The 22,249-nt window shown below is 47.9% G+C and overlaps 3 protein-coding genes across 4 annotated transcripts in view; 2 read left to right on the top strand and 1 right to left on the bottom strand.

The window, feature by feature from the left end:
* The first annotated feature begins 223 nt into the window (after positions 1-223).
* On the top strand, positions 224-14,579 carry LOC137600348 (voltage-dependent calcium channel gamma-2 subunit-like). Its single transcript, XM_068321928.1, has 4 exons — positions 224-505; positions 8,312-8,395; positions 13,647-13,787; positions 13,975-14,579. The coding sequence occupies exons 1-4, from the start codon at positions 295-297 to the stop codon at positions 14,511-14,513; spliced, it is 975 nt and encodes a 324-aa protein (XP_068178029.1). The 5' UTR covers positions 224-294; the 3' UTR covers positions 14,514-14,579.
* Positions 14,580-16,451: 1,872 nt separating this feature from the next.
* ift27 (intraflagellar transport 27 homolog (Chlamydomonas)) lies at positions 16,452-20,641 on the bottom strand. Its single transcript, XM_068322090.1, has 7 exons — positions 20,510-20,641; positions 20,272-20,351; positions 17,833-17,892; positions 17,697-17,756; positions 17,496-17,613; positions 17,296-17,405; positions 16,452-17,220 (listed from the first exon to the last, which is right to left on the bottom strand). Exons 1-7 carry the CDS (start codon positions 20,541-20,543, stop codon positions 17,119-17,121), a joined length of 564 nt encoding a protein of 187 aa, XP_068178191.1. The 5' UTR covers positions 20,544-20,641; the 3' UTR covers positions 16,452-17,118.
* An 819-nt stretch (positions 20,642-21,460) lies between these two features.
* The window catches only part of LOC137600014 (synaptogyrin-1-like), a 7,911-nt gene continuing 7,122 nt past the window's right edge, over positions 21,461-22,249 (top strand). For both annotated transcript variants that reach the window (XM_068321338.1, XM_068321339.1), the window contains exon 1: positions 21,461-21,683. In XM_068321338.1, coding sequence (XP_068177439.1) covers positions 21,582-21,683 — 102 coding nt within the window. In that variant the 5' untranslated portion in view covers positions 21,461-21,581. The remainder of the gene's footprint in view (positions 21,684-22,249) is intronic.

Here is a 22,249-nt window from a genome sequence, read left to right as displayed (position 1 = left end):
GGACTGGAACTAAAAACTTCTGGTTTGACCTATCCATCCACCTCCCTCCCCCCCACCCTCCATACTCACCCTTAATTTTCATCTCTAGGCCGTCCCACCCAAGAACCAACCATACGATTTCCCCCGAGCTCCCCTAATTCCCCCGCCCCCCCAGCGGCCCCCCGCTACCGCCACCCGCCCGCCGCCGCCGCCCACCCCCCATTTTCCGAGCTGGCGTGGCGACGCAAACTCACAAATATTTACTTCCTGTACATCAAGAAGAAAGGGGGCCCCCCTTTCGTGGAATGCGGCAACATGGGCGTGTTTGACCGCGGGGTGCAGATGCTGCTGACCACGGTGGGGGCCTTCGCCGCCTTCAGCCTCATGACCATCGCCGTGGGAACCGACTACTGGCTGTACTCGCGCGGCGTCTGCAAGATCAAGAGCACCAACGAGAACGAGACCAGCAAGAAGAACGAGGAGGTGATGACGCACTCGGGCCTCTGGAGGACCTGCTGCCTGGAGGGTGAGTCCTTCCATCCATCCAACCATCCATCCATCCATCCATCCATCCATCCATCCATCCATCCATCCATCCATCCGTCTATCTACCTACAGTATATACGCTGATGACATCCTCTTCTTCAGAGGAGATCAAGCTATCTCTGTGGTTATTGGTTTTTGTGTTGACCTGGGTTCCGGTTTCGGTTCTGGTACTGGTTCTGATCCTGGTTCTGGTCCTGGAATGGAGGTAGGCGGGGCAAACACCTGTAGCAGCCTGTGATTGGATGAAGAAACAGGAAGTGTAGAGTACGTTAAAGGTTTTCCCATTCTGTCGTATTCCTGGTCAGGTCTCTTTAGGGAATGCGGCCCCAGTGATCCGTCTTCATACCCGTGACGGGTCGGGGGGGTTCGTCTTCTTCCTGAACTTGTCCTCATTGGCTGAAACGGGGTCGTGGGTTTCGTCTGTCGCTAACGACACAAACAGGAAGTGGATGAGGAAAAGACGCGAAAGTAGGGTAGAAAGACGTGAAACCGTTCTGGTTGGGTGCTGACACGGGATATCAGACAGGAAGTTGATGCAGAAAAGGAGGATGTGCTTCTTCATACCTGGAGCCAAATGGTAGAAAGGGGAGGGGCCTATGGGGAGTCAGGGAGGAGTCAGGGAGGACTACTTGGTTGTAGGTGTTCTAACGGGACACATCTAGTGTACGTACAGGAAGTCCATGTATGTCATGTCAGTCTTTCACTCTAACTTTGTGGGCAGATCCAGCATCACTTACCCACAATGCCGTTCTCCACAAACACCCGTTGCTATAGGTAGCTCCTCGAACCCGGAGGCGTATCGATGTTACGTCCAACGACAGGAAACTACAACGAGCAATATTCACCTCAAGAACACATTCAGTTTGTCCACATCAAGCTCCTCCCCCTGGAATCAGGTGTTCAGGTGTGATTCGGATCAACCGAGTCGCCGGATGACGTCATCAAGTCAGCGCCGCGCAAGTTCCTGCCGGTTCCTTTCAGGACAAAGTGACGTTTTTAAAGACAGAGAACAGTAAATGAGACACACACACACACACACACACACACACACACACACACACACACACACACACACACACACACTCTTTAAGTGGCTTTACTTTTCACACTCTGCCTCCTTGGCACCGGCGGTTGGAAGCGGTTTGGCGGTTGAGCGTAGGGAGGAATCGCGCGTCGCTTTAAGGCGCGCTACGGAGGAGAGAAAAAAGAGAGGGGGAGGAAGATGGGGGTGGGGTGGGGTGGGGGGGTGAGCAGTCGTGGGTTTCCGTCACACCCCCCCGGGCTCCCTGCGCTATCTTTAACGCACAGACCCACGTTCCATCCGACCGATCCCGCCCCGGCCTTTAGCGTCTGACGTCACCGCGCGTAAACCGGGACTTGACGCACGTGGTTCCCACGTGACGGTGGCGTGACGTGTATCCATCACAGGCGTGTGTGTGTGCGTGTGTGTGTGTGTGTGTGTTGGGTCCGGGATGTAATCAGATTACAAAAGGAATCTGCTCACGCGTCATGTAGCGCTCCAGTTTGATATGTAACCTCGTCCTAGACGAGGTTTCCTCCTGCTGCAGACCAGCGTTCCTCTGCCCTCACCTGACCCCTGGGGGGCAGGAAGCCGTTGAACCTCCATCTGAACAAGACTTTTAATGATAATTAATTGCAGTCTTTGTTGCCGATCAATGACGACCTCCCTCTCATTTCCAGCCTGATGCTGACTAATAGCAAATCAATTAAAACAGAAAAGAAGCGGCAGATGATGCGTTTGGCTTTAAGGGGTTAAACTAACCTAAAAGTAGTTTCCATGACAACAAAGACCCCGTCCTAGAGGACACACTTGCATGTGGGAAACGAACCAATCACATCAAACTTTGTGATGAAAGAGAAAACGTTCCAGTTTTAGGAGGTCGGCGCCGGCGCCCGTTCAGAAAGCGCGACAGGAAGTGACAGGCTATTTCTGGCGTGATGGAGGAGCGCCGGCTAGCGAGACGGGAGCCATTGTTCAGCGAGCGGCGGCGCTCCGCAGGGGGGGGGGGGGCTGCTGTTGATACTGTAATACGACTGGCTGACGGGTCACGGCGGCTGTCAAATCAACACGCGGCGAAAACCTCTTAGCGCCGCAACGCTTTAATATAACGCGCGATAGGATTAGCTTTTATTTCTCTGGCGGGTAAAAAGTCGAGGAGGAGGGATTTTAAATCAGACCAACACGCAACACGCGTGTTGGTGTGTGATTGTTCATGTCTGATGGACGTTTCAGAGGCGTTTCAAAAGGTTTTTAGGTTGTTCTTTTTTTAAATAAAAAAAAAAAGTCAAATAACGAATAAAAAACATCGTTAACGACTTTAATGACAGAATCTGAACGTTCAAAATAACAAAAAGATCTGAAAACAGCTGGATTGTAGATTGATTGACCGTTAGCATGTAGGCTGGTTCAACACGTCGTAAAATGATGTCGTTTATTTGTTTGTTTATGAGTTCTTTGTTGTAAACATTGTTTGTTTGTTATGTTTTAGTCTTAAACATATTTATATATTTATATTGTATTATTTTTACACACCAAAAGTAAACGAACAAAACTAACTGATCTAACTGATCTAACTGATCTAACTGATCTAACTGATCTAACTGATCTCCTCTCTTGAACAGCGGGATGCTAACAGGGTTAGCGGTGTGACTCCGCTATGCTAACAGACGGTCGTGCGGCGTGTGTCGGGGCGGAGTCCGGTCGCCGCGGTAACGGGAGGGCGTTGTTCGTCTGACAGGACAGTCGGAAGGTGTTGGCACCGCCCCACGGTCTGTTTAACGCCTGGCGGGGGAGGTGCTGTGTGTGTGTGTGTGTGTGTGTGTGTGTGTGTGTGTGTGTGTGTGTGTTGGCCCACTGATTACTTATACACAATTGGGCAAAATTGGCAAAAACATTGGGCACACACACACACACACACACACACACACACACACACACACACACACACACACACATATTAGTGTGACATTAAGAATAATGTCTGATGACATCAGAATAATGTCTAATGACATCAGAATAATGTCTGATGACATCAGAATAATGTCTGATGACATCAGAATAATGTCTGATGACATCAGAATAATGTCTGATGACATCAGAATAATGTCTGATGACATCAGCACACAGGAGCCTCTTCCCGACACGTGAGCTGAGTCGGACTAAAACGAGGCGATTCAGCGTTTTTGGGAATCCCGTTGGCGTTGACGTCGGTGCGGTGACAGCAGGACATGACGGCCTCCGGCGCGGCTGTTTGTTTGTTTGTTTGTTTGTTGTTTTGCTCGGATGCGTTGACAAACAGGTGACACACACAGAAAATAAAAGTTTGGAAGCACTTCCTGTTCCCAGCCTTCTCGTCGCCGGTTCAGGAAGTGTTTGAACACGAAACGGCGTCCATCTGCTCGCCGTACGGCGGCGTGTCGCTCCTCTCACGTTACACGTTTGTTTATCTTCGAGCTCCAGATTGTTTGCTGATGTCAGTAAACAAACACAAACCAGACGAGACAGACGCCGCAGCGGCTCCGGTCCGGCTCCAGCTCCAGGGCCGCAAGCCATGCCAGCTTGGCACGGCCCCCCAGAGGCAGGGGGCCGTCTGCGGCGGGAGGAAGAGGAGGAGGAGGAACGTTTACATCATGATTTAAAACTTCCATCAACATTTTTTTTAGGCGTCTGATGAAAAACGTTTATATTTGGATTGTAAGTATAAGTCGTGACGCTTCGCCCTCGTTTCTACACTCGGATGAGATAATTCAGTTAATTTCTGATGACTTAAAATTTCTGAATCAAATTTTTTCTGAACGTCAGGACGTAGTGTTCACGTTGTGTTTTTTGTCTTTCCATTGGGAGATATTGAATTATACAGTTGAAACAAAAAATCCCATAATGACGTGTTTTCCATTTTCGCCACAGCGCCACCTGCTGGTGGGAGGAGGTAACGCCTCAAACACGCTCCTCCTTACTCATCCATCTGAGCTGTAAATAATAATAATAATAATAATAATAATATGATAATAATAATAATAATAATAATAATAATAATAATAATAATATTATAATAATAATAATAACCTTCACATGTGGCATTACCTTAAAGCAGCATGTGGAGTTTTTACCACATGCTGTTGCCATAGCAACTAGCCGGAAGTCGTAAGTCAGACATACACAATTTGATCCACACCAGATTTCATGAGTCAGCAGCTCCCCAGATGTTGTTGTTGTTGTTGTTGTTGTTGTTGTTGTTGTTGTTGTTGCTGTGTTTGAACAGTCAGGTTTGTTTGGAGGGAAGTAAAGGAAGGGATGATGGAGGGTGGAGGGGAGCAGATGGAGCAGCAGACAGACGCAGGAGAGGAGGAGCAGATGTGTGGAGGAAGACAGGAAGAGGAAGAGGAAGTGAGGGACCGGCTGACATGTGGCAAACAACATCTGTAGGAGGGAGGAAGAGGAGGCTGTGGATGTGTCCCGTTAAAAAACAACATCTGTAACGGGAGGACGGGTGAGGTGAGGGGAGGACGAGCACTGAGATGACGGCGCCGCCGTGACTGATTCTCTGTCATCGTTAAAGTTGTCGACACAGCAGGAGGAAAAAAAATTCCCAAGCTGGAAGCGGTTGCCGTGGTGACGACGTCAGCTGATGGTGACCAAAATCGCTTTCATCTCCTTCGCTGAGCTTAACTTTGTTTGGGAACATCATCCATCAGTGTGGCGAGCTGACTTTGATGTCTGTCACCATGAGCGTTATTGTTAGCTTTGATGTCTGTTGTAATCACCACTGCAGGTAACTTTGATGTCTAACACCATCAGAACTATCAGTAGCTTTAATGTCGGTTGTAATCACCACTCCAGGTAACTTTGATGTCTAACACCATCCGAACTATCAGTAGCTTTAATGTCGGTTGTAATCACCACTCCAGGTAGCTTTGATGTCTGTCATCATCAGATCTACAAGTGACGTTGATGTCTGTCACCATCAGAACTATCAAGTAGCTTTGATGTCTATTGCAATCACCACTGTAGGTAACTTTGATGTCTGTCACCACCAGAGCTATATTTGACTTTGATGTCTGTCACAATCAGAGCTACAAATGACTTTGATGTCTGCCATCGTCATATCTAAAATGGTTTTGATGTATGTCACCATCAGGACTACAGGAAGCTTTGATGTCTGTCGCCATCAGCACTACAGACGCTACCACTAATAGCTAGCTGATTGTGTTTTTTTTATTAATTCAACCATCAAAAGTTGTTCAGCTGTAGGTCTGGAGAGGGAGGAGCCATGAAGCCCCTCCTCATGCGGGGGCAGGTTGGGTGGAGCTCTGGGGCTGCTTTACTTCCTGCTCCTGTAGAAACCTGCAGCGAGGACGCAATCTACTTACAAAGCATTTCTTTTGCAACGATTCTTTTCCCTTATTTTGGCGGGACTGTAAAACCTTTTTACTTTACTTTACAAAACTTGATTTGTTTTTTTGTGTGTAAAAATCAATACTCACCTTTTTTTTTAGCTTTTCTTCTTCAAACTCTTGAATGACATCACTTCCTGTTAGTGTTGGTTCCTGTTAGAGTGTGACAGGGTGGAGGATTAGATGGATGGACTCAGATAAATCACGATGTTTTAAACTAAAATAGTTCATTCTAATATAATGAACACATTTCTTGTTAAGAGGAAAGTATTTCTGACCGTTAAAACAATAAATGTGTCAAATTATTTGATGGTTTTTAAGTTTTACATGAAATAAATGAACAGATTGAACAGGAAGACAGAAAGTGTTTGACCTTTAACCTTTTACTTTAACTTATCCATGAATCGCTTTTAACTCCAGACACCGGAGAGACTGTGTCACACACACACACACACACACACACACACGCACACGCACACGCACACGCACACGCACACACACACACACACACACACACACACACACACACACGCAGTGGGTCAGGATGTTAATGCATGATGGGTTTCATCACTACATTAACTCATCATTAACAGACACAAGGCCTTCAACTGGGTCGTCACTAGTGTGTGTGTGTGTGTGTGTGTGTGGGGGGGGGGGGTCACCAGGGTCCCGTATCATTGGTCTCAATCATCTATGGGGGGGGCGGGGCCCCATTTGCTGCAGGATAAGTGAGTGAGGGAATCATCTTGACCCCCCGAGGGCCAAGAATGAAAACAATGTCTGTTCCAAGAGGGGGGGGGTCTCTGCTGTCTGTTCATCATCATCATCATCATCATCATCAGTGATCACATGACGTAATCCTGGGTTCACGCTGCAGGTTCCATCCTGTCGAGACGATAAAGAACGATTCTGATCTGAATAGGGGGGGGGGGGGCAGAGGGGAGGGAGGGAGAGAGAGGGATGGAAGGGGGGGGGGGCTGAGCTGCCAGCTCAGTTAAAATGGGATTCTGGTCCTCGGGGTTCTCACACATGTATGTGAGAGACAGATAGAGGACAGAGAGAGAGAGGATGGGGGGGGGTTGGGTGGGGGAGGGGGGGAGACAAGAGAAGGAGGACAAATTACTATTCCAGATTACATGTGCTCGTGTTGCAGCGTGGGTGGGCATGTGTTGGAGGAAGAGGAGGGAGAACGTGAGAACGGGGGGGGGAAGGGGGGAGGAAGAAAAGAAGGGGGGAGGAGGAAGGGGAGTCATCGAGGAGCGGCGGAGGAGATGATGGAGACGCCGCCAAATTAAAAGAAAACATTGATACCGAGACGTGTTATTACAGCGGAGGGAGTCGCCACGGCGACGCCTCCTCACATCTCCTAGCAACAGCGACAGACACCATTTTGAACGGCGTGGCTACATGTGAGCTAAGCGTCTCAGGACAATTCATCCAAGGAAGTTAAAACTAAGGGACTCAAACTGGGGGGGACCTCCTCAGCTGCGCCCCGGCGTTTTATTTTCATCCCACATGTTAGTTTTAAGTTGTGTTGACTTAAATTACGTGGAACAGGAACAGGAAGTGTCTTTGTTGTGTTGAGTGGATTTATAAGCTGTGTTTAATTTGTTCACCGGTGGCAGCGAAACACAGAGGGTTGGCGTTAATAGCCGGGTGGCAAACGCTCAAGCGTCTCTCTGTTGTCCTCTTTATCCCTTTGTTCATCTTTACAAAAGAGGAAGTCCTCAACCTACAAACACATGTTGAATTGTTCGTAAGTTGTTATTTATTAAAAACTTCAATCTAATGATGTTGATAGGTCACTGTAGCTATTGTAGTATGTAGCATGTAGATTAGAGGCAGCTGTTGATGTTAATGATCCACCATACGCTACCGTAGCATGTAGCATGTAGCTCAGCTTTAGAGTGAAGGAGGGTCAGAGTCAGAGTTGTCATCACAGAGATGGTCACCACTACCACTACCTTCACTAGCCTTTACTTTATCATCATGATAAACAGTAAACAAGCCAAGGTAGGACGCGCTAAGATGCTAACAGAGAACTATGGCTGTGATGTTGTTGTGCTGTAGAAGAGGACATGTGTGTATTTTGAAGTTTGGGGTAGGGGAAGCATGCTTTTATTTTGAAGAGTAAAAAACTTCACTACCAGTGTGAGAAATGACTGAGCACAGCAATGCTGCCCCCGCTGGAGTGGTGGCAGAAAGTGGAATTGCAGGACAACAGTCGGATATGGTGAAGCGTGTTTGTTCGTATCTCTGAATCTTCGTATGCTGACGACTACCTGTACTTTATCTTGTTCTTGCTGCTTCTCCTTTAGCATCGATTATTCTTATTGATATCGACGTATTAATGGATCTTTCTCTCTTGCAGGTTCCTTTAAAGGCATGTGTAAGCAGATCGATCACTTCCCTGAGGACGCCGACTATGAGGCGGACGCTTCGGAGTATTTCCTACGTGAGTTCTGTTCCTTTCGTCTCTGTTGGAGTTTCAGGTCAGCATTCTTTTAAAGTGAAGGGCGAAGCCGTCAAGGCCAATGGAGCGCTGGAAGATGGGAAACAGGAAGTTTTGGAGAAGGAACATTTCAGGAAGGGAAAAGATAGGAGGACAGGAAGGTGAAGGAGGTGAAGGACAAGTAGTAGGGTACTGGCACAGCGCCGCCGCCGTCCCAGTGGCTCGCCAATTAGGACACAGTCTTCTATAAATACCAGTGGCTGCTATGTGGGTCACACCTCTCCTTCTTCCTCCCATCCATCCCTTGCCTCCTTGCTCTCCATCCATCTGTCCGTCCGTCTCCACTGAGGCCTGTATTCCAGTCTGACAGCTGGTGGACGGACGCCGGGGGATGGAGCAAAGGGGGAAAAGGGGGTACCAAACCGAGTCGGTGTTTGAAAAAAAGTTTTAGAAAGTCCCCCGAAAAAACTTCCTCGGTTGGTTGTGGTTTGTTTTTTAACTGGGTTGGGTTTACAGGTGAATCACCTGGAGAGTAATTACGATGCGACGACGGAGGAAGAAGCAGCGTGAAAACCCAAAATAATCAGATAATGATTCGGAGGAGACATTCATCATTCATCACTCCGTGCTCCGGTTTCCTTTCCTACCCTCGTATCCACGGAAACAGCTCAGTCGGAGGAGGAAGAAGGAGCTTCTGATGACCGAGGCTGAAACTACAAAAGCTGGAGAAACCAATCATCGAGTTTTAAAGCGTCTAAACGCGACGCGGCAGGAAAAAACGGAGCTCGTATTGCGCAATCCTGTTCTTTTTCTTTAAATTTTAAAGTTGAAACTGACTAAAACTGGTGAATGAACACGGTGGTGCTGCCCCTGCGAGAGTTCTGGTAGAAACGGGAACTGCAGGACAATAGTCAGATATGGTGAAGCGCATTTGTTCGTATCTACGAATGTTTGTATGTTGAGGACTACCTGTACTTTATCTCGTTCACGCCTAAATAAACATGACATGACTAAATGTGACGCAGTGTGCCAATGCCGTCACATCATTAGTTACCGGGCAGATTTTCTCCGTTGTGCGACGATTGATCGAAAAAAGACGACTCAGAGGCGGTGCCTCGACTCCTGGACCCATCAGGTCGTGTTTCAATCGCGACGCTGAAAGGAGACAAAAACTACCCACAAAAGATGAACCGCTATCTCGTCGCTATGGTTACCGTTTAGGAGTATTAAAATTTAGGTAATATTCACACTTCCGTGCACAAATGTACTCTTTTTATGCATTTTAAAGGAAGGACACCGCATCAAGGTTGTAGATACAGTCTGCGTCGTTTTAGTGTCAGAAACCTGGGGTAACTGTGTGAAGGTTGTGGGTATCCTCGGTGTAATGACGCGTTTCTGGACTTTTATATCCCACGCCAACTCGATTTCGGATGGCGATGTTTCGGGATGGCGTCAAACATCGTCCTCAGAGAGACGGAATCAAGCTAAACGTCGCTCAGGTGAGCCGTCAAACGAAATTAGCTCGGAGGATTTCCCCTCGTCTGCTTAATTCCGCGGACGTTATTAACATTCCGTGATGTTAATTAGCCCGTGTGTGTGTGTGTGTGTTTTACTTTCATGTGTGTGTTGATGGTGATTCAAAGAGTGTGTTTGCGGCGCCGTCCGTCTTGACGCGGTTCTATTTAAAGGTTCCCCACACAGCTGTGGTCTTCATCGCTTTGTCTTCCGTTTAACAGCCAAGGTCTCCCTCCCACTCTGAGCCGCCTCACCCCCCCACCCCACCCCCGCTCCCCCCCGGTGGGTTTGTACATGCGGTTACGTAAGGGTGAGGAGTCAGCCTTCCTCCTGCAGCGGCGCCGTTAGCGGTAGAACCGCTGTCACGACGCATCGCGTAGAGGTGAGGGTTCAAATCCCACCTGATCCAGAACCATCTGATACGATCAATAAGCCAATCAGAATCCAGTCGGATCAGGTGATCAATAAATATCACTGAGAAAAAAGTGATATTTTCCCATGCTAACGCTTTATGCTAACAGATTCAAATAAACATATGCACAAATTTAAATGTACTTATAATAAATAATAAATAACAATTATAGGTTACCGTAGAGTGTGTGTCTCTGTGGGCAGAGAGGGGAAGGTGTGATGCGTTCCCACAGTGTGTGAATCACGTGTGTGTGTGTGTGTGTGTGTGTGTGTATGTGTGTGTGTCGGTTGTAGCTGCCGAATGGGATTAGACATAGCTAACAGCTCAGCTCCGGCCCTAACTGGCTTGGAAAAGGAATGGTGTGTTCGTGTGTGTCTGTGTTTGTGTCTGTGTGTGTGTGTGTTGGCTAAACTCTATCCTAGGAGGGAGGAGCATCTCAATCGACTTCAGGAAGTCAAACACTGATGCTATTGGTGACTTAGAACAAGTGAGGACCAATCAAAAAAACTCATGTCCTCACAACACCACAAATACACAAGTACACACACACACACACACTCACTTACACAGATTCCATTCGTTGTTGCTATAATTAGCGCTGCTAAGCTAACGCTCCGTGACGTCGCCCCCTGCTGACATCATCCGGTCACTGACGTCACCGCCGGTATTTCTGGGAGTCCAGTTGTTGCAGTTGTCACGCATCATTTGTGTGTGTGTGTGTGTGTGTGTGTGTGTGTGTACAACATTCACATGAACACACACACACACACACACACACACACACACACACACACACACACACCCTCTTAAACCTTTTTCCTTTTTTATTCTCTAACCCTGGTTGGTTCTGCTGCAGTGACGTGTGTGTGTGTGTGTGTGTGTGTGTGTGTGTGTGTGTGTGTGTGTGTGTGTGTGTGTGTGTGTGTGTGTGTGTGTGTGTGTGTGTGTGTGTGTGTGTGTGTGTGTGTGTGTGTGTGTGTGACTTATGGTTTTAATAGCTGCAGCAGAGGAGACTCTTGTAATTGAGGCTGAGTTATGGGGGTGGGGGTGGACACCACCTTGGGAGCTCCTGGGTCCACACACACCTACTCACACACTTAAATGTGTACACACACACACACGCACACACACACACACTGCAGGACAATCTAGCTTCACTTTGATACACACACAGAAACACACACATCCGCTCAAAGAGCGATGGAGAGAACACACTCATCGATCACCCCCCCCCCCACACACACACACACACACACACACTTCTCCCGCGAGGGATTCCAACACAAGAAAACAAGTGTTAGTGGGAGAAATAAGCTGGAATAACCGGATAAGGTGGGTGTGGCTAAAGATGGGTGTGGCTAAAGGTGGGCGTGTTTTACCGGCATCATGATCATTATCATCAAAATTCTCCCTCTGGATCACCGTTCTAGTAATTATTCCAGTAATTATTCCAGTAATTATTCCAGTGATGGCAGTACTGGTGTGAGATCCTCCCAGTTCAACTCCAGTAGAATAATGAGGCTCAAACCAACAGGGACGCATTCCAACAATATTACAAATAATTTACATGCAGCTAATTAGCATACAGGCTCCTCCTAGTTTTTATCGTGTGTGTATCTGATAATCGGTTCCTCATCGCGCCTATTTTTAACTTCAATTACTATTATTAAACCCTAAAATGATCATTAATCGGTGAGTCATTCTAAAGATTTCATGACTCGTGGTTTTTTATGACACTTTCCATCGATTAGGAGGTGATATTTGGATGATTATTAGTTGATTAGCCTGCGTTCACCCGGTGGGCTCCCCCTGCTGGACACACGCTGAATTGCAGATTTACCCGCAGAACGTCCTGTTTTCTGCTTCAGGCGCAGCTGCAGAAGAAGAAATAGAGAGAGAGGGATGAGGGAGAGACGAAGAGAGGGACCGCTGGAGGCGGTCGCCGTGGCGACGGCCTGCGGTGCTTTCACTTCCTCTCGTCTCGTACGTCGTCTTTTGTCTGTGTGTGTGTGTGTGTGTGTGTGTGTGTGTGTGTGTGTGTGTGTGTGTGTGATGGAAATGTTCACCTCCACTGAGTGATTAATCCAGGGGTGTGTGTGTGTGTGTGTGTCGCTTTCTGCTGACTCCAGATTAAGACGTGTGTGTGTGTGTGTGTGTGTGTGTGTGTGTGTGTGTGTGTGTGTGTGTGTGTGTGTGTGTGTGTGTGTGTGTGAGTGGGTGTGGCCCCCCCAAAGGCCTCTACCCCCATGATGACTATTCATCCTGACATCTCGTGTCAATCAGTGAAGAAGAGGTGATGTTAGAATGAGGATGATGGGGGGGGGGTCACCTTAGAGAGAGAAGGAGAAGGATTTTTTTTTTTTTGCAAAAACACTTTAATCACATCCAAACATTTTACAATTTTTCATTAGATGAAGAACTAAAGTGCTTCAAAAACACTAAAAACCAATAAATAAAACAAAATATAATTTAAAAATTAGTGCATTATAACAGGAAGTTTGCAAAAGTGAGTTGATCATCAGCTGAAGTGCTCAGGACATCTTTGTGACACCAGATGTTCCTAAAGTTATTCAGGTCTTTTGTCATTTATATAGAAACCAAATTCTAGTTTTAAGCGACGTCTGATGTTACAGCAGAAAACAGGAGCTGCTTCCTGAACAGAATTGTTTTCAGTTCTCCTCTTCCTGCTCACAGAAATTGCGAGTTTTGCTTCTCCAGAGATAAAATGTAAAAGCTGCCACTTTCTCTGGTTCGATAGAAGAAGGAGAAGAAGAGGCGGTCCAGACCTCCTCTCCTCCTCGTCTTCCTGATGAAGACTAAATCAGATCGAGCCCGGCAACCGCCGTATCGTCATGACAACCCGAGACGGGATCAGCGGAGGGCAGACAGACAGACGGCTGATGGACAGAATGATGAGGGAGGGGGGAGAGGACAGAGGACATATGTGGGGGGGGTAGAAGGAAGGACAGACGGCAGGATGGAGAGGGACTGGAGGAGTGAATAAAATATAATCAAAGAATCAGGGGGGAATCGTGCGTGATTCATTATTATTATTATTATTATTATTATTATTATTATTATTATTATTATTATTATTATTATTATTATTATTATTATTAATTATTGTTATTATTTATTATTATTATTATTATTACTGTTGTTGTTTTAAGTGTCTTTAGTTTGTCTCAGTAGTGAAAATTAAAACTGACTCCTGTTGTTCTTGTTGTTTTCTTCTGTGTGTGTGTGTGTGTGTGTGTGTGTGTGTGTGTGTGTGTGTGTGTGTGTGTGTGTGTGTGTGTGTGTGTGTGTGTGTGTGTGTGTGTCCAGGCGCTGTCCGAGCCTCCAGCATCTTCCCCATTCTCAGTGTGATCCTCCTCTTCATGGGGGGGCTCTGCATCGCCGCCAGCGAGTTCTACAAGTCGCGTCACAACATCATCCTCAGCTCCGGCATCCTGTTCGTGTCCGCAGGTATGGGGGGGCGGAGCCGGGGGTGTGTGTGTGTGTGTGTGTGTGTTCTGGTTCTAGGTCATGTCCTACTGCGCGTTCTTGTGAAAAAGTGTTCTGACTCGCTTTCCTTCGGGTTTTGGTACCCGAGATGAGAGCGGCCGGTCGCCGTGACGACGCCTCTCATCCTCCTCCTCTCTCCTCCTTCCAGGCCTGAGCAACATCATCGGCATCATCGTCTACATCTCGGCCAACGCCGGCGACCCGTCCAAGAGCGACTCCAAGAAGAACAGCTACTCGTACGGCTGGTCCTTCTACTTCGGCGCGCTGTCCTTCATCATGGCGGAGATGGTGGGCGTGTTGGCGGTGCACATGTTCATCGACCGCCACCGCGAGCTGCGCGTGGGCGCGCGCGCCGCCGCCGACTACCTCCAGGGCGCCGCCATCACGCGCATCCCCAGCTACCGCTACCGCTACCGGCGCCGCTCGCGATCCTCGTCCCGCTCCACCGACCCGTCGCAGTCGCGCGAGGCATCGCCGGTGGGGCTGAAGGCGTTCGGCGCCACGCTGCCCTCTACTGAGCTGTCCATGTACGCGCTGCCCAAGGGCCAGACGGGCACGCCCACGGCCACCTACAACTCCACCGAGAGGGACCACAACTTCCTGCAGGTGCACAACTGCATCCAGAAGGACCCCAAAGACTCGGGCGGACACGGAAACGCCGCCAACCGCCGCACCACGCCCGTATGAGACGAAGAGGGGCGGGGCTTCGGACGACAGGAAGTGAAGAGAAACTGAAAAAAAAAAAAAAGAAGAAACATGCATGATTTTTTTCCCATCATCCTTTGTTTTTTGAACACGTTTGTAAAACATTGGAGCAAGGAGGAGGAGGGGGAGGGGGCGGGGCCTTGGGGCAGGGGGCGTGGTCATTAAAAGTGAACTTTCAATTTTTTACTCTTCCTCGGTCTGATGAGAAAGGGGATGGGGCCTGCTCCTGTGATCCCACCCCCCTTGCAAATGCCAGCCCCTCCCCCTTGCCCCTCCCCCTTTGGGCCACGCCCCTCTTTTAGTTGCTGTATCTTCTTAATTTCGTTCTTTCTTCGCATTAATACTGTGAACCGTTGTCGGATTTAAGCAGGGAGTAATTCAGGCTGCAAAAAAAAAATTAAAAACTCGTTAATATATGTATTGATTATATATAAATATATGAATATATATGTTAATAAATCATGACTAGAGTTCCCTGATGCAAAAAAAAAAAAAAATCTAAATCAAGTCGTCTTGGAAACCAAGACGGAGGATACATCCACGAACTGATGGGTTAGTATTCGACACATCATCACCTTCTTTTGCAAATAAACCAAACAAACAAACAAACAAACAAATAAACAAACAAAAAAAATTCTGGCCTTCCAACGAATCCCTGGCATCCAATCGCTGCTCAGGATCGACCCGAGGCGACGCCTTCCTCTGAAAGGGAGAGGACTGTGGACAAATGAAACGCCGCCCGCTGCCAAAGATGACACGTGATGGGCGGGGCTAAAGGTGGCGCGGGGCTAACGGCGGCGCGTGGCTAACGTGATGCCGAGAGACTCAAAAAAAAAAAAAAAAAGATGAATTTCCATGCATGCTGATCAAAACTCATCCAATCTGCTTTTAAGGAACTTCTGTTTTGAACAATGAAGGAGCGTCAGAGCAGAGCAGGAGCTAACGTTAGCGTGTTAGCATTACGATGTTCAATACTTCCTGCTTTCTTTATTCTTTTTGTCGGGTATTTCGGGGTTTTACCGCACTTGAAACAAGAACAAACTAAAGAACCGATGGGATTTTCTTTTTTTAAACAGAACAAACTCTTTTGGTTTATTTTTGGTTTCTTGAATTTTTCTCGTATTTTTTGGGGTTTTTTTATTTGTTTTTTGTTGTTGTAAACGAGAATTGAAACAAAGCCTAAAGTCTTCAAAGGTGCCAAAATGAATGAATCTGATGCATCGAATCCTGATGACAATAAAATTTGACCCCCCTGCCCCCCTCCCCCCAATAGGGAACAGAACCGATTGTTGTCGTGTCGTCCTTTAGGGGGGTTGGATGACATCATGGGGGTCTTTAGGGGGGTTGGATGACATCATGGGGGTCTTTAGGGGGGTTAGCCGTGTGTGTGCGTTACTAAAGCAGTCTAATTGTCTCCCAGTTTATTGATCCCGTATGAAGCTAATTGTCCAACAGCGTCCAGACAGATATCAGATATTGATCGCCGCCGCGTGTCCAGCTGGGACACGTGATGACATCATGAAGAGGGTCATCTGGTTGCCGTGGGTGATTGGAGGCGGGGTTTGTCTTCAACTTTCTCACCCGGCGGGGCGATGAGGGTAACGAGAGCGCTGAAGTCAGCAGTAATACTGGAGGCGTGTCCAGCTGTAATATATTCATTAGTGATCTGCTGAGTCCTGCAAAGAGAGAAGCATTATGGGATGTAGAGCATGAAGGGCCTTGACACAATCATTCTCCCCCAACAGTAATGTCATTACTACTGTAAATACTAAAGTAATGTCATTACTACTCTAAATACTACAGTAATGTCATTACTACTCTAAATACTATAGTAATATCATTACTACTCTAAATACTACAGTAATGTCATTACTACTCTAAATACTACAGTAATGTCATTACTACTCTAAATACTAAAGTTCTAAAAAAAGTTTCTCTTTTAACGTCTGTGAATCATTAACATCAATAGCTGACTCTGAGGCTAAGCTACATGCTACATGATGTTCCACTGTCGCTACTGTAGCATGTAGCACAGACGCATGTTGTTGCCTGAACACAGCGGTGCTGCCCCCATCAGGGTTGTGGCAGAAAAGGGAATTGCAGGACGCTAGTTGGATATGGTGAAGGGTGTTTGTTCATATCTCAGAATGTTCATATGTTGAGGACTAGCTGCTTTGGAAGGACTGATGGATTAGAGCAGGTTTTCAACACACACACACTTTATTACACACACTTCTACGTCCACAGCGATGTCATCTGCACGCTGAAACGCGTCGCCATCATTTAAGTTTTTGCGTCGGTTCTCTTTGTAAAACCAGAACCATCGGGTTCCAACAGCCTCAAACGCAGGAAGATACACGACAGGAAGTAGCGACACGATAATCACAGTTATTATGATCACAAAACATCGTGAGGCCGTAATAATTACAAGGTAGAAAACACCAAAACTTTGCCCGACGAGTTATTTTTGTGAGCAGTTCTGCTGTGGAACATCCTGGAATGGACGATCCGTTTAAGGTCCGGCTGCGGTTCCGGTTCCGTGTCGGTTCCGGTTCCGTGTCGGTTCTGGTTCCGGTTCCGGGTCGGTCTAGGAGCTCAGGTTCTGGATGGTTCTGCTGGTTTCCTGGTAGAGGGAGAGGAACGTCTTGGCCAAGCTGAGAAAAGGGGCGTCGCAGTTCTCCATCTCCTTCTGCAAGACACCGACACGGACACACGCTGATGATGTCATCTAGCTGCGTCTGGTCGTGGGTTCGGCGCCACTCACCGCCGACGTCTCGTGGTACTCCAGCCCCCAGCTCCGGGCGCACTCCTGGGCGACGGACGCCTGGACCCCCCTCCTGGAGGACAGGTCGGACTTGTTGCCCACCAGGACGCCTGAGGACGCACGAAGATCGATGGCTTAACGCTGCCGCCCCCTGCTGAACTGGAGCGGTACTGCGGCCCCCTGATGGGGACGCTCGTTACCTGGGATGTGGCCCCCCCGGCAGTGGGCCTGGACCCTCCCCATCCAGTGGCTGCAGTTGGTGAAGGACTCCTCGCTGGTCAGGTCAAACACCAAGCAGAGCAGCGACGGCTCCCCCCACTGTGGAAGGGGAGGTGTGCACATGTCAGGTGGGTTTCAGGAGCAGCCAATCAGGCGGCGGCGTCTCTCTCTAGAAATCTCACCATTTTCTCGCAGTAATCAACCAGTTCCTGCTTCCCGGACGAGTCGACGATGAAGAGCTCCTGGAGAAGGGAGGCGGCTAACGGTTAGGGGGGGGGGGACGGAGGACGTGAACGCCCCCCCAGGAGGAAGACTCACCACGCTGTCCTCAGTCTCTGGGACGGCGACGCATTTCACCAGCAGCTCCACGCCCACTGTCTGCGACACGAGAGCGGTTTTTGGTCAGAAGTTTTTAAGATTTTTTTTTTTAATTTTTAAGTTTTAAAAAAAAATGTATTTAAAAAAATTTCAAGTTTATTTTTTACTTTTTTAAAGCTTTTTTAAAGTTTTTGTTCAAGATTAAGTTTTTTAAAGTTTGTAAAGAAAAATGTAACATTTAAAAAAAAATTTATACAAGTTTTTCAAGTTTTTTTTACATTTTTTTAACATTTGTTTACTAAGTTTTATTTAATTTCATAGCAAACTTTTAAAGTTTATTTTTACGTTTTTAAGTTTTTTTTAAGTTTGTAAAAACATTTTAAACATTTTTTTGAAGTTTTTAGCACAAGAGGAGTTTTCAGAAACACTTTCTGACCTTTTCTACTTTCGAGGGCCACATAAAATGACACGGAGGGCCGCATTTGGCCCCCGGGCCTTGAGTTTGACACAAGGCCCGCCGTCCTCGACGATCCCATCCAGACCGGAACGTCTCTCAATTGCCGCCGTACGTATTCGTCTTGAAGTGAAAACAAAACGCGACTCGAGGACACGCCCCCTGACTTTGGGACGTGACGAGGGAAGTCTTCACACAGACGTCTCCCTCATCTGACGCCGTCCGGCTCATGATCGACCTTGAAGAAACGAGTTCCTCTCTTCAAACTGTGTGTGTGTGTGTGTGTGTGTGTGTGTGTGTGTGTGTGTGTGTGTGTGTGTGTGTGTGTGGCGGTGAAGGACACACACACACCTCACACCCACGTCTACCTGACCAGGCACCTCATTAGCGGCGTCCATCCCACATAGAGGACACAACTCTAATGAGACGCCGTGATGCGCCGGAGGGCCCCCCCCCCCGGAATGTCAATGAGGAACAAACAGGATGGGAGCGTCGCCGTGGGAACGGGCCGTCTGACATTTCCCCAGCAGGACGTGAGCGGAATGTCCGACGGCCTCAAACGCGTCTGGTGGCGGACGACGAAGAGAGGAAGGAGGACTGGACGCCTCGTTACCAAGGAAACCAGAAGGACACCTGGAAGCCATCGTCTCATCAGGACCACACCCACATCGCTATAGCTACGCCCACGCCGCAGCAACGCACTCCACACCTTTAACGTCCAGGAGCCCCAGGGGGCGCTGCGGAGCAACCGGTTAAAAATATTTCAGCCGGCTTCCGATCGATGTTTTAACGGTTGCCTAGCAACAGCAGAGACGGCGGCCGGCGCGTCCCGGAGAGCGTTTGTTTGGATGCACACAGATAATTAAGTGACTCTGTGTGTGTGTGTGTGTGTGTGTGTGTGTGTGTGTGTGTGTGTGTGTGTGTGTGTGTGTGTGTGTTGCTGGAGTTCAGTAAGGACACACAGTTTGCTAGAGATGCTCCAAACTAAAAGTGCTGCATTGCTGCAGAACGTCTCACTCTGTCACACACACACACACACACACACACACACACACACACACACACACACACACACGCACACGACAAGTGTGTGATGGTGGATCCGGTGTGATGGTGTGTGTCCACACACTCGTTAAATAGCTGTTCTGGTGGCGTTCCAGAACCGGCTGTATTAATTATTGACATTGCTGTCGCCTTAGAACCTCCAATACTGCTGACACAGCAATAGCACACACACTACACACACACACACACACACACACACACACACACACACACACACACACACACACACACACACACACACACACACACACACTCGGCTCTCGTCCAGTTTGATGCACCAACCTGTTACGACTGGACTCAGAACGAAGGTGTGGACGTGTAATCAGGAAGCCTCCACACACACACACACACACACACACACACACACACACACACACACACACACACACACACACACACACACACACACACCGACGCAGATGAGCCCTCTCTGGTTCTGCAGCAGGTCTGGAGGAGCCACATGAGGTCACGTGACTTTGATGATCAGTAATCAGGTTTTGAATCTCTGATGAGTCAAAAAAAAACTTTATTCAACTGGATATTTAAATAAATTAAAGAGAATTTTTGACTAAATTAATTAATTCGTTTCTTTTTCATTAATTAAATGTAATGGATTTAATTGAATTAATTTTTTGTCTTCCTCACTTTATTTCGACGTTTATTTATGCAAACAATCAAGTACATCCATCCATCATCCATCCATCATCCATCCATCATCCATCCATCATCCATCATCCATCCATCATCCATCCATCATCCATCCACCTGGAGGTTTTATTACTCCTGTAAAGTTCCTGATCCACTAAAACCAGTTCCGGTCTGACTGGGATTCGAACCCATCAGCTGTACCGACCCGGTTCCGGTGACGTCACCACAGCACCGACACCGACCCGGCGGGGGTTCCCCCCGGATGTTCTCACCATGCTGTAGTTCTTCGGGAAGACGGAACCTTCGTTCTGGAACGTGTGTGCCAGCGCTGTTTTCCCCACGGCGGCATCTCCTGAGCACAGAACCGGAAACAGAACCGCACCGAGCCCGTTAGCAACACACCACGGGTTAGCTACGGGCTAACGTGTAGCTGTGGTGGCGGATTAATTAGCTTTAGCCTCCGTAATGTTCACCGGAAGTGACGAGGTGACGTCACAAAGTCAAACGTACCGACCAGCAGACATTTGGCGCGAAGCTTCACCATCGGGGATCGATTTCTGATCAGCTCGATCTTTATTTTTAGACTTTTGACGCAGTGGAGGATCCACTTCCGGTACCTCTGCTGTGTCTCCTAGCGACCAGCCACCGGGATGTTTGATTGGTCCACCCACAGCACACGTAAGAGCAGTGGGAGAGCTGTGATTGGCTTTGCTCTGATTACGTAGGGAGGGTTTATTGGGTTATTTCTCCCTCGGGATTGTCTCTCAGGCGAGCTTCATCAGTCTACCGTTTTTTAAACCCGCTCAAATAAAGTGATTTTAATTTATTATTTTATAGTGAACGTTTCAAACTTGTCTCATTATATTATGTAATATAAGAAACAAATATCAACCAAAATTATAAATGTTTTAATTGACTTAAATTTAAAAAAAAAGACTCACATTTTATTCGTATTCCAAATATCCTCATTGTATTTTTACGTTTTGTTCCTATTTCTCTGGTTCTGCGCTGATTCTAAAGGTATTAAAGCCCATTTAGGCCACAAGAGGGCGCATTTTTATTTTCACCTCCACTAGTTTATCACGGAATCACATGTTTTCCTGTTTTCCACTTTAAATCTGCAGTTTAAAATCTGCCCTTTAGATAAAAACGAACAACTCGTGACTCCTCCAGCCAATCACGACACAACATGCGTCCGCGCGCGTGCTCGTCTCATTATAGGGGTGTTTTTTTTCCTACGAGGCGCGTTCACGCGTTCGCTGAGACGGACGCAGGTCGCGTCATCATAACGCTGTCAGTCAGTCTGACCGGAAACTGGAGGAAGACAGCTGGAAACCTGGAAGTTAAATTACAATATTTATATAATAATAATAATAATAATTTATTAGAATAAACCGCAGGAGGGAACCGGGGGGGGGTGCCCGGAGGAGACGCGCATCCATCCCGGTGACACCAGCAGCAGGAGCGGATCGTGGGGGGGTGGGTGGTGGGTTGAGCGCGTCGGTTTCCCGGTGCTCCACACACCCTGTGCCTTTCGGACCAGCAGCGGGAAGGAGGGAGGATTCGAGACTGGGGGAGGACCATGGAGGGGATGCAGGCGTACGGAGCGGGGAAAGCCGGGGGGGCCTTCGACCCCGTCACCTTCTTCCAGCAGCCTCAGACCATCCTGCGCATCGTGTCGTGGGTGAGTGGAGCTTCAAAAAACAACCAAAAAAAAAACAAGTTTCTGAGCGTATTTACGCATAACGCGCGCGAAAAAGCGCGTAAATCCAACATGGGTTCGACCCCCCCTTTGTGCGTCAAAACGGATCCGGACGTTTTATCTGTATTTACGTTCTTCCTGGACCGTTTTCCTTCCCATCAGGCCCCGCGTCATGCGCCCATTGTGCAGGTCGATGCCCAACATTGGAAGCTGATCGAGGCTCCCGCAGGAGGGGTTCGGATCGAGGCTCTCTGATCATATTTACGCACAAGGACAGCAGATTGCCCCCCCCCCCCACACACACACACACACCGAGGATTTCATATCACATTATTCCACCCTCCCTTCCCCTCAGAGGAAGAGGAGCAGTGAGGAAGAAGAGGATCAACAGGAAGCAGTTTGAGGGGGGAAAAGTTGATGAAATCATTTAAAGCAGCTTTATTTATAAAGCCTTAGATATAAATGTACGTTATATTTACGATTAAATCAATCACTAATATTTATTGACCCACGTTCCAATCAGATTTGTTCGATCACATGTGAGCGTG

The sequence above is a fragment of the Antennarius striatus genome, chromosome 8 (assembly GCF_040054535.1).
Source record: "Antennarius striatus isolate MH-2024 chromosome 8, ASM4005453v1, whole genome shotgun sequence".
NCBI lineage: Eukaryota > Metazoa > Chordata > Actinopteri > Lophiiformes > Antennariidae > Antennarius > Antennarius striatus.
The sequence above is the reverse complement of the archived record's forward strand: the minus strand, read 5'-3'. Positions and strand labels throughout refer to the sequence as shown.

Coding starts and splice junctions, on each gene's coding strand:
- LOC137600348 (XM_068321928.1), top strand. CDS start 295: ATGGGCGTGTTTGACCGCGGGGTGCAGATGCTGCTGACCACGGTGGGG. Junction 506..8,311: donor GAGGACCTGCTGCCTGGAGG/GTGAGTCCTTCC, acceptor TCTCTCTTGCAG/GTTCCTTTAAAGGCATGTGT. Junction 8,396..13,646: donor CGCTTCGGAGTATTTCCTAC/GTGAGTTCTGTT, acceptor GTGTGTGTCCAG/GCGCTGTCCGAGCCTCCAGC.
- ift27 (XM_068322090.1), bottom strand. CDS start 20,543: ATGGTGAAGCTTCGCGCCAAATGTCTGCTGGTCG. Junction 17,614..17,696: donor TTGATTACTGCGAGAAAATG/GTGAGATTTCTA, acceptor CCCCTTCCACAG/TGGGGGGAGCCGTCGCTGCT. Junction 17,221..17,295: donor AGTACCACGAGACGTCGGCG/GTGAGTGGCGCC, acceptor GGTGTCTTGCAG/AAGGAGATGGAGAACTGCGA.